General features: G+C 42.3%; 1 protein-coding gene across 1 annotated transcript; it reads right to left on the reverse strand.

The window, feature by feature from the left end:
• Positions 1–4,830: 4,830 nt before the first annotated feature.
• Positions 4,831–9,731, reverse strand: LOC308157320 (cell division control protein 45 homolog; the record flags this gene model as incomplete). Its single annotated transcript, XM_080530861.1, has 18 exons — positions 4,831–4,895; positions 5,315–5,391; positions 5,514–5,632; positions 6,122–6,205; positions 6,280–6,418; positions 6,543–6,707; positions 6,838–6,936; positions 7,075–7,206; positions 7,373–7,492; positions 7,679–7,729; positions 7,859–7,920; positions 8,029–8,077; positions 8,159–8,217; positions 8,406–8,558; positions 8,788–8,925; positions 9,019–9,111; positions 9,506–9,565; positions 9,681–9,731. The coding sequence occupies 18 exons, from the start codon at positions 9,729–9,731 to the stop codon at positions 4,831–4,833; spliced, it is 1,716 nt and encodes a 571-aa protein (XP_080386987.1).
• Between the last annotated feature and the right edge of the window lie 2,769 nt (positions 9,732–12,500).

The following is a 12,500-nucleotide window of genomic DNA, read 5'->3' on the forward strand; positions in this document are numbered from 1 at the left end:
CTTTAACCAATGACAAGACCCATAAAAAATGTAATAACTGAAAAATAAATGATAACAAATGATAACCCTTGAACACTAACAGGGCTTGACCTCCTCCTCAGTCTTTCCCTCTCCATCCTGGAGTATGTGTTTTCAGGGTGACTCTGAGAATGGGAGTCTTGGTACATGTCAGTCAGCCAGCCAAGGGAGGACAGGCATGCTTGAATAGTTAGGGAGACTCACAGACTCACTGCTCCAGAAGTGTTATTCCTAGACCATAATATAGGTCACCCAGTTCCTAAAGGCATTCTGTATCAACAACACATTGTATTATTGTAGTATTACATAGACATCAGGCTAAGGAAGGACATACTGTACAGAGGGGTGACTGTGATCATTAGTAACACTAAGGACTACGTACTGAGAATACAGTTTAGAAGGTTCCCTTCTTTTACATCTCCAGTACTAGAGTACAATTGTAATGCATCCACTATAGGGGCAGTGTAGAGAACGTAGACTCCTCTCTGTGAGGCTTCCTAGAAGTGCAGTATGAGCACCTCACTAGGAGAGGATTTCATTGGCTGCAGGTATGTGTGCGGCTGCTCATTTGTCTGGACACTGACCTAGTGTGTGTGTGTGTGTGTGTGTGTGTGTGTGTGTGTGTGTGTGTGTGTGTGTGTGAGAGAAAAGTAACACAAAGTACATCAACTATTATCTCATTTTATCTCATTCCTCCTCCTCTTATTTCATCTTGCCTTATTGCCTTATTAGTCTTTTATAACTACCACCACTTTATTCCTCTTGTTCATGCATGTCGAGGAACTGAAGAATTTGACTGTCTTATACTGGTATAATGGGATGTAACAATAAACTTGAAACTATTTATATTCTCATAACACTCCTTTTAAGGTTAAAGGTCAAAAGGATTAGGGGTCAACAGAAGAGGTTCACCCATAGGCCCCTCAGCTGATGCTTTGGGGAGCCACTGACGATAGCACAGTAAATCCATGGATGGGGGAGGGAAAATGTAGGTTGATGGGAGGATGAGAGGGTGTAGGTTGAAAAGTACTACATATAAACAATGTTGTCAATCTTATTCCTCCCTCCTCTTATTTATATTCTCACAAGAAACACTCCTACACCAATAATTGTTTTCTGGGAGACAAGGGGGAGGATGTATAAAGAAGGCAGTGGTTGCAAGTCTGATTGACTGTTTCAGAAAGTGATCCTAAAACTGTGAGAGGTTGCAGAGGTTAAAGGTCAAAAAGGTTAGGGAGCATCGGGGGAGGGGCATCTGTAGGCCCCTCAGCTGATGTTTTGGGGAGCCACTGACGATGGCGTAGTAAATCCATGGATGGGGGGAGGGAAATGTGCGTGTGTATGTGTGTGTGTGTGTGTGTGTGTGTGTGTGTGTGTGTGTGTGTGTGTGTGTGTGTGTGTGTGTGGTCAGCGTGACTGTGAAAGGCGGCATGCCGAGGGAGTCAGCTGTAATCTTTTGTCCCCAGCAGTCCAGTATACCTAATCCTATTTGGAATCTGGGATTGTGAGAGAGAGAGAGAGAGAGAGAGAGAGAGAGAGAGCTAAAAGGAGGAAATATTTAATGGTTTTGGATGGGAAGAGGAGAGTCATAGTGCAACAGGTGTTTGTGTGTGTGTGTGTGTGTGTGTGTGTGTGGCTACAGTGACATAGCTATGGCATCCTGGCAGAGCCTTGTGTGTGTTGCATTCCTCTGAGGCAAAGCAGCGGAAAGGCCAATGGCCCCACACACGACTGGAGGTGGATAAGGGGGATGGAGTGGTGATTTGTGGGGGACAAAGGTGGAAAGGGGGGATGGAGGAGATTGAATAATGGAATAATGGGGTGCTGTGGGTTGAAACATGAAAGGGTGGAGGATGGTAGAGTGAATGAGACAGTGGTGAAGAGATTAAAGGTAGAGAGAGGTGGAGGTACTATATGCAGAGGATGGAGAGAGGTGAGAGAAGATGTACAGTAGGGATGAGGTGTGGAGTAAAAGAAGAGAAAAATGAGTTAGGGGTGGAGGAATGAGGGGATGAGGTAATGGTAGAGGGAAGTTGGACGGATAGGGGGTTATCTATTAAAAACAGCATATTGCATCCCCTGAGGACTACCGTTGTTATCCATAAACGAATAGCATGGCTAACTGCTATACTGCTATCCTAAGGTCAGCTGAGACAAATCAGCTAATAATTCCAAGAGTAAAAACAAAACACGGTGCAGCAGCTTTCAGTCACGCTGCTGCATGCTCCTGGAACAAACTCCCTGAAGAAATCAAACAGGCCCAAACCCTTAAAATATTTAAATCTAAGCTAAAAACCTTCATGTTTTGCACCAGTTATGATTAAACACAAACACTTCTATCAATGTCTTTTTTCCATTAACTATTGTCTTTTTAAATGTTTTATCTATTTACTTCTTATATTTGCTTTTATTCATTGTAATTTTTTATTTTCTTATGCTCCTCTTGTGGAGGGATGTGGAGGGATATGGAGGGATATGGAGTGGTGTAGAGGGATGTAGAGGGATGTAGAGGGATGTAGAGGGATGTGGAGGGATGTAGAGGGATGTAGAGGGATGTGGAGGGATGTAGAGGGATGTGGAGGGATGTAGAGGGATGTGAAGGGATGTAGAGGGATGTAGAGGGATGTAGAGGGATGTAGAGGGATGTAGAGGGATGTAGAGTGATGTGGAGGGATGTAGAGATATGTAGAGGATTGTAGAGGGATGTAGAGGGGTGTAGAGGGATGTAGAGGGATGTAGAGGAATGTGGAGGGATGTGGAGGGATGTAGAGGGTTGTAGAGGGATGTAGAGGGATGTGGAGGGATGTGGAGGGATGTAGAGGGATGTAGAGGGATGTAGAGGGATGTGGAGGGATGTAGAGGGATGTAGAAGGATGTGGAGGGATATGATTAAACACAAACACTTCTATCAATGTCTTTTTCCCATTAACTATTGTCTTTTTAAATGTTTTATCTATTTACTTCTTATATTTGCTTTTATTCATTGTAATTGTTATTTTCTTATGCTCCTCTTGCTGTATTTTTAAATAATGCATGTAAAGCACTTTGAATTGCCCCTGTTGTATGAAATGTGCTATACAAATAAACTTGCCTTGCCTTGCCTTGCCTTGCCTATACCATTTATTCATGAGTTTCAGTGCATAACTGAATCACTGAATCACCGCAATCATTAGTTTCTGTAACAACATAAGGTTTGTGAGTGAGAGAGAGAGAGGAGTGTGAGAGAGAGACCCAAACCACATGTGAACGTAAACAATAATTTGTCTCTTTCAGCTCATGTTATGTAATAACATCGCTAGAAAATAAACGGGATCCACCCTATAATTGGTAGGGTGTGTTTCTGTGTGTGTGTGTGTGTGTGTGTGTGTGTGTGTGTGTGTGCGTATAGGATATGAACTACTAAACAAAAGATATATGCATCATGAACAGTTATCTCTTTCAGTCTGCGCTGGCCAGATCTGTCAACAGTATTTCTAGGCATGGCCGTTATCTTGTAAACTAGCAAACAAATCCATAATTCCTCTTGATAAGCAATACCATCTTTAACATGATCATGTCCTCCCACACTGTGCATCAAAAGGAAGCTATGTAAAAATACACATTTGTGCTAATGGGAAATACAACTATGCAGGACACACAAACTTGCGCGTACACACACACACACACACGCGCCCCTCAGCAATAACGCAGATGCCTTTCCCCTCTGGCTCGATGCGATGCATTTAATGGCACGTTTCCCTCTCACTACTCACTACTCTCACTTTCCCTCCCACTCTCACTACATCCACAGCATCTTCAGCTCTCAGGGTCGTGACCTGAGCCTGATTACAGAGTGATAAGGGGCTAAATCACTCCGCAGACAAGGGGCTTGTATCCCATCCCACTCATCCAGCACTGCACTGGACAAAGGCCAAGGTCAGTGTGCAGCTCACCTCTGCTCCAGATAAGGAGGGAGATCTTTAACCAGACGATCTGCAGAGGAAGTACTTCCTTGAGCCAATAGAAAAACCCCTCTTCTCAAAAAAAAGCTTCTCAACCAATTCAGATATGGCCAAATTTGCTGCCAAACATGAATAACTACAGCTTTACCAATAGACTATGCAGAAAAGTGTACTGATGACGAGGATTGAGGAAGCAACTGACTGGCCCTACTCAGCACACAGCTCTGTAACTAACACTACAAACCTGCAAATCCTCTTACCTCTGCCAATGGAACCAAGTAGTACAGGAAACTGTACCCACTGGTAACAAGCACATAGCTTTGTAATGAATAGAATGGCTGCTTGTGTTGGCTTGATCTGCTAAATCTATGGGAGATTTCTACCAGAAAGCTGGGCAAGTGAAGTGCAGTGAAACCATTATGGTGGAAGTCAAGGAATAGATTGTTTTTCGTTAAATTACTCACAGACTAGTGATGCACTCAATGTGTTCATAATCTTTTGCCCTACTGGAGAAATAATGTATGACGCTTCTTAATTACATGTTGATAAAAGATAATTTATTAAATGTGTTTGATGCACGCACATTGAAAAACAAAGACAATAGAAAAAGACAGCAAAGTATTTACAAAGGGTTAAAAACATTACATTACTTTCACATACTACCTAAAAAAACTAAAACTGTACAACAACTGTACAATATACACACAAAATGGATCTGAGCAAAGACTGACATTGGTGGAGGCTGTTGTTGATAAACAGGTTCATACGTGAATGAAGACAGAAGTACAGAATAATGCAATCCCATTTGGCATACTGTATGAACTCCCCAGCGCCTCATCCACTCAGTCGTGTCCAAGCTGGTCCACTCTTCTTAGGACAGCAGGGTGATGAGGGCATCCAGAAACTTACTCCTGTCCTCCATCTTCAGCTCAATGACTGCAGAGATAGAACACACAGGTAATGAAGGCCTCTCTGTGTGCATCGCTCAATTTCTGCTCTTATGTATAGCAGGTGTATATGGAGGTGGAATTCATTATACAAAGTGTGTGTGTGTGTGTGTGTGAGTGTTCATCTGAGGAGTTTATTGAATTGAAAGTGAGTAGTGTCTGCCATCTTGTGGTCAATATGCAGAATGACAACTCCTGAGTCAGAGTTTACTGAGACCAAGTACATTTAACACAGGGATCACCAACAACAGTTTTGGATGGTTTTAAAATTAACTTAGGCTTTGGGTAAACAACAAGATACTAAACAGCAAGGCGGCTAAAAAGATGACAGTGCTTTAGGGTGTAGATGTGTAGATGTGTACACGTCCACCGTATGTGGATAATCAAGTCATTTTGTCTGCCACTTACTAGAAGTGTCAAAGTGGTCATGGAGAGTTCTGGAGCTGGTGCTCTCTGCTGCCTTCTCAAAGGCACGGCCAAAGAAACTACAGCAAAGAGACAGAGGAGGGAGAGAATTAGCCTGTGTTTTGCTCATCCACTAAAACAAAATAAGCAACAAAAAACAACACGTGTTAAATGCAAAAAGAGAGCATGAAGTTGGTCTTACTTCTTCTTGTCGGAGGTTTCAGACTCTGGTGGGATGCCCAGTACGATGACGGTGCCTTTCTCCACATCCATGGGAGCAGCAATGATCAGAGGCAGCAGCTTACAGCGCTTATTCCTCGTCTATGAACAGAGATAAGGAGAAATAAGCCACCGTTTTCAACATCAACACAAATTGCATCTATAGCCCTATTCGGAACGGATTAGTATTATGTGGTGACCTCCGTAATTTAGAAATTACCCCCCGAAGTCTGTGTTTTACTGACATTCCCCCGGATATCACAGATCCACGCGTGTAAACACCAAGTGCCTGAACGATTAAAAACATTCACTCAGCCTAATAATGTTTGATAATAGTAGTACATGCATACAATAAAAGTACGACAATGGACAGTGGACAAACCCTGACATGATACATTTCAAGTTACTGACATTTTTACGGACATGGCCGATTCACACGGGATAAAGAACACAGACGACCTCCGGAATTATTACACATTTCGGACGTCACCACATAATACTAGTCCCGTGCGAATAAGGCTTAAGAAGGAAAGAGAGGAGCTTAACTTGTGGGTACTGGGTAGTGATCATACAGTGGTCAGGTATACTCACCGAGCTGATGAAGGCTTTAAGCAGGTATTTGCAGAGAAGGGTTAGGGCCATGGGTTTAGAGAACAGCTTCACATCAGGAGTGCCCTACACACAGAGTAAACAAGAATTAGGAAATTGACACACAGTGTATGCTTTGCAAGTAATAATCTCACACATACCTCCATGAGGTAGCAGTAGAGGAAGGGTCCCTGTGACAGTATGAGGTTGGTACATATGCAGCTGGCTACAGTCTGTTGGATAGCCATCAGTTTCTTCTTAGCCAGGTCGATGCCTATGTGCAGACGCTCCAGGTTACTCCTAAAGAGAGAGAGAGAGAGAGAGAGATAACTCTCTGTGCTCCAAATAATGTTATATCTGAACTAGTGCTCAGTGATATGGACCATAGTACACAACGCTAGACGGTGTGTGTGTGTGTGTGTACCTGGAGAGGCCATCCAGGGCCTTTATGAAGTTGTCACTGGCGGTCTCCTCTGCCTTCTCTGTGTTCTCCAGCAGGGAGGCAGCGGCGTGAACCACGTCGCTGGCCAGGAAACGGTTCTTGAAGCCAAAGTGAACGCCGAATGTTTGGATACGGATATCCTTCATACTAGGAGGAGAGGAGAGAAGAACCATGTGACACACTGCGTATATACCATAAACCGTTGCATGCATGTCTATTTACTAAGACGACTGACCTTCAGGGATAGAATAATGTTCACTATGCTCTAGACTCATACCCGTATTTATTGGAGGACTGCTCTATGACCTCCCTCAGGTTCTCTTTGATTGACATGTCCATGGAGTGGAACTTCTGACGCACCTGCTTCAGGGGCAGACTGCACAAAAAAAAGAGAGAGAGAGAATTGTATTACCTTTATCACCCTAATGACTTTTTTTTATTACTGACCCAAGTGGCAATCAACTAATAATTACTCTCATCTATTAAAAACCTGTCTTTAAACCAATCATTATACCCCATGTCAGCGAGGAACTCCTGGAGTTTCTTCTGTCCTTGCATGGACCAGAGTTTGAAGTTGCAGGAGGTGTAGCAGGAGTTACAGATGCTCTCATACAGGGACCAGTGCTGATAGAGAGCCAGGCGCAGACTGGGTCAGGTCGTCAAGGTGTGAACGCAGAGAGAAGTCGGTGGGCAGACGGGGCTCTGAGCCCTGCTAAAATACACCGCTACAAGTAAACACAACGTTTACATGGCATAAACATGAGTGTTTATGCCATGTGGATGATATGTTTGTTCTGTTCAGTAAAGGATACTCGTACTCGAAGGAGATCCTCATGCAGTCGATGGAGAGAGAGTTGTCCTCATCCTCGTTCCTGTGGTTGTGACGGGAGACGTGACGCTGCATGGTGGCGATATCTGTTACATACTTCATGCTGCGGGACAGACGGGACAGGAAAACATATTAGTGCTATTTAATTGTGTGTGTGTGTGTGTGAGCATGCATCTATGAATGTATGTGTCAGGAGGACTCAAAATGTGAATGTGATCAATGACTAATCCTAACCTTGATAACCATTATGGATTATTGGGTTTTCAATCGAAGAGAGACAGAGACTTACTGAGTGATTTTATCGTGAACCCACTGGTCTGTCAGTCCAATGATGGCCCACCTGACAAAGCGAACAAAACATTTCAACAGGTGGATTGTGGTAACTAAAGTGTAATTTGCCATATTTTTCTGTCCTTTTCTCTGTAAACATTTACACGATTTTACTAACAGTAAATTGTCCATGTCTTACCACAGCATATCTTTAGTATCCTTAGTTAGTACCCAAGCCAGCTCAAAGATCACCATAGCAGCCTGACCGAAGACAAAAGAAGATGACCATATTTGCACTTGATTGAATGTGAACTGACCACTGGTTTCCCCCCCTAGTTTCAACACAATCAGTACACAATCCATACTTACTGAAGTCCCATGGTATTCATACTGCTCATAGTCAAATAGGATCTCTCGTCTATAAAACCAAAGAAAAATGTCAGAAACTGCTAATTATAAGAGATTTTATTCATCCCACCCTTGTTAGAGAAAACCACACCTGCGTGCTTCCCATTCTCGCTTGGCCCTCGATCTTTCGATCCTCCTCTCCACAGCTCCCTACAACAGATATGAACATACATAATGCTAGATCACTGTCATGTGATTGGATAGGTCACAGCACAAACTATAAGCATTATATATACGGTAAGCTAACCATCATGTTGGCAACAAACATTTCAGCAATAACATGCCGATTCACATTCCCAGTGAAAAGTCATCATATCAAACCTTATCCCGTCACATACCTCGTCGAATCGCCTCCGTTTCCCAGAGGGCTCTGAGCCTCCGTCGCTCTCGTTCCCAGAGTCGTCATCCCCCTCCCCCTCATCGTCATCACGAAAGATGTCGTCGTAGGAGGGCACTCCCAGGTCATCATCCTGCTTAATCAGCAGCTTCACCTGGGAGATGAATTGTGGGAGCACAGAATAAGAGGCTGATTTGGAGGCTTTTGCATATAGGATCAATGAGTTAGACACACTCTGTAGTCTAGACCAACTCTACACATATAGGGCACAGACCTTTCTTCAGTGAAACAGTGGGTTTCTCCACCCACTGGACGTTCTCTTGAACCCCCAGTGCAACTAGTCCTCAACTACCCTCAGTTATATTGTTGATCTGACCACTCACCTGGGTGTCATTATAGACATTGACTACATCCACTGGTCGGTGTGTGTCGCAGATGAAGAAGATGGAGTCTTCCTCTGGTTGCAGGGTCTCCAGGAGATCCACATTGGCCCCGCAGTTGAGCAGGACAAAATATTGGAACTGCGGACAGGGCAAAACACACAGAGTATGATTATGACAGTTCTTAAATATTTTATCTGGAAAGCACAATGATGGTCGATAGGAGGATATTACCTGCTCCTTGTGCTCGAGGAAGGCAGTGCCGAGGTCTTGCCATCCTGTCACTGGCACCAAGGTGTACTGGACCTGGTCGCAGTGAAACAGCGCCTGAATGTGGTGAGAGACTCTGTTAGACATGTCAATGACAACACCATGTACGTCGAGTTGAATGACAGCAGCACAAGTAATATGAATGAATGAATGGTCTTTATTGTCATTGATATAGTACAGGTACCATACAACGACATTTGGGAGGGGGGGCTCCCCTGGTGCTAGGAAAAAAACTAAAAACAAGAAGGGAAAAGAGCTGGTTTACATAAATAAAGGCTATGTACACACTATCCACTATACTATACAAATAAAACACTGTGCTGTACTCTATGCTATGCTATACCTATTCTAACATTTCCTATCTCTGAACCTTGTGTACCCGAGGGTTGTCATGTTGCACATAGTGTTATTGCACATTCATTTAAAGTGATACAATTGGCAAGACTGTTACCTGCAGTATTTTACAGGCGCACAGAGCATCGATGTCCGATGAAACCAGGAGGGCAACTCTCTGAAAATGATGGGAGAGGAGCAGATTGAGTCACGCAATGCTTCACAAAGTAAACAAATGCAGATAGTTAGCTATAGCTAAGTAGCCATCAGCTAGCCACAGAAACAGCTCCCACCTGGTTTACAACGACGTCATAAAATTCCTTTCTAATGTCCGTCACGAACATTTCCAAATATCTTCGTGAGGTTGTATAAAATCAGTTACACAGCAAAAGACAACGTGAAATGACGGCCACTTTCTGTTCAAGCTATGAAGTCCGGCGCTTCTTTGCTGTGAGTGTAGTAGTGACAAGTTCCTTGTTAGAAATGTGGCGCCAAATCCACATGTCTGAACAGCCAATGGGAACTGTCAGGAATTGACCAATAGAAATCGCTGGTGACAGACTGGCAAGAAGTGAACTATTTTCAAGTTCATAACATGATCCAAAATGATAAAAACCGCGATTCATAGGCCAATATGAGATTTGTAATATGTGCTGTTCAAATACTAATCTGCTGGCTTTACACTTCAGCGATGGTCATTATAAGAATAAAAACGCATCTTTTTTATTTATTTATCTTGTGCATACCTAAATGACACATTCACTAATGTTTGTTTCAAATGTAAGATTATTGTTGACAATTCACCAGTGATTCACAAAAAGGCAGTAGGCAATATATTAATTTGAGTAGTTTATTAGGAAACATTATAATAAAGTGTCACAAAGAAATTAACGAAAAGCATCACAGCAAATACAATCAGGCTACAACAGTGTTATCACTACAAGCCAAGGCAGGATATTGGAATGACAACGAGGCAAATTGCCCAGTGGTAAGACAACCACTAACCTGTACCCTAGCTTGCCCATACCCCTCATTGATTGCAGATCTGAAGGTACCAAATTAGTGCCAACGATAGGATGGAAGCTCCTTTGGGCCCATTCGAGGGCTAGGTGGAGCATTATCATATTGCAGACAGCAATACTCTGAAGGAGTAGGAGCAACGGGGAGGAGGCACAGTGTTGCTTATGGACCAAGAAGGTGGCAAAGTCAAAAGCTCCTGATGAAGCAATGGGAAAACGTTCAGCTTTGGGACATGCAGGTTGGCACCATTAATGTAACCAAACTATTCTCAGCAAAAATAGCTACTGTGTCTACTGGTTTTTAGCCTGTTTTTGAAGATCTGCTTACAATCAGCAGTCTATGGAGGGGGAATCAAGCGACTGATTTATCCTCAAATGTGACTCTTGTAACATGAATACATTCACATTGAAAGAGCCACATTTGGGGCAAAAAAATAAAATGCTATAATTCATGTAAGCATCTGCATGCCCAAAAACAAATATTTGTATTCCAAACTTTCACATCATCTTATAAATATGAGCTACAAGATAAATTAAGATATACAATTGATAAGTAAAAAGTCAAGTTCCCTCACAATCAAGTCAGATTCGTAGATTCACTTAACTAGACTCCCTAACTCTGTAGATAGATACAGTCTTTTCCCATTTGGAATGCACCCAATGTATCCAGAAAACACCACCAATTGGGACTACAAAAATGTGAGTAACAACACACATCACATGAGGTAAAAAGGCAATACATCACAAGTTGGGATAAAATATCTACACATTGTGTATGTTATCTGACCACACTGGACAATCACTGTAAGAATGATTAAGGAGTAAGGATCCCTAGATGTTTTTGATAATTCAATAGGAAGCAATGTATATACATGCAGAATGAGAGTTGGATAACAGAGGAATGTAAAAAGTATTCAACAAAGGCACACATAAGTTGGGTGCTCTCAAAAGCCATCATCATCTGAATACCTTTCTTGGATTGATCACCATTAGAAAAGGGCCTTGAATGGCTTCAATAAAACATACATTACAAACACAACCAAAGCAAACTAATGTAACAAAGAGCAAAATCTTTATATACAAAATGTGATGAGACTTTAACCCCTGCTATCTTGTGTTCACAGTGCTGACCTACAGTATGACACACCCTCACCATCATAGACAGACACAAATGATGATGATGATGATGTGTGCTATGAAATATATATATTATAGATATATACATACAGTGGGTTGCAACAATTTAGGCACCCCTGGTTTAAATGTCTGTTACAATTAATCTCCAAGTGATTGAAAGCAAACCTGAACACTAAATGCTACAAAGTTAAACATGACACCTTCTGCAAATTTTAAAGCAAGGTTTCTTTTTATTTTAATTTGTAAAAAGTTTTTAAATGATAAAAAAGGAAAAGGGCCCTGTGCAAAAGTTTGGGAACTCTTTTGGATTATTCTTTGTTACCTTTTGAGAAGATGATTACTAAGGCCCAGACCAAAGTGAGGGCTTCAATGAGTCAGGTGAATATAATTCCAGGGTTGAACTATATATTCTGAAGTAACTCCAAGCCTTCTAAAGTATCCGACTGCGGTGGCTGTTGTGTCTGGTGTTAAAAACCATGGGTTCCTCTAAACAGTTGTCCAAGGATGTCAGAATCAAGATAGTTCACTTCCACCATCAAGGAGAAGGCTACAAAAAACTCTTGCAACGTTTCAAACTACCCATTTCCACCGTCAGATACACCATCAGAAAATGTGATCTGGTGAGAAATGCTCAGAAGATCCCACACATCACTGCAAAAGAGCTGCAAAAATAGTAGCAGACACCGGTCTAGTTGTTCACAGGACAACAATACAGCGTACCTTAAACAACAAAGACCTGAAGTTGCCAGAAAGAAACCTTTCATACGACCTCAACACAAAATTAAGTGTCTGAAGTATGCAAAAGAAAATCATGAGAAACCTGAAGCCTATTGGAACAATGTGCTTGGGACTGACGAAACCAAAATGGAACTTTTTGGCCACAACCAAAGAAGGTATGTTTGGAGAAAAAAGGGTGAAGCATTTGTAGAGAAGAACACCTTGCCAACTGTTAAGCAT

Source organism: Nansenia antarctica (assembly GCF_963989245.1).
Source record: "Nansenia antarctica genome assembly, chromosome: 5".
NCBI lineage: Eukaryota > Metazoa > Chordata > Actinopteri > Argentiniformes > Microstomatidae > Nansenia > Nansenia antarctica.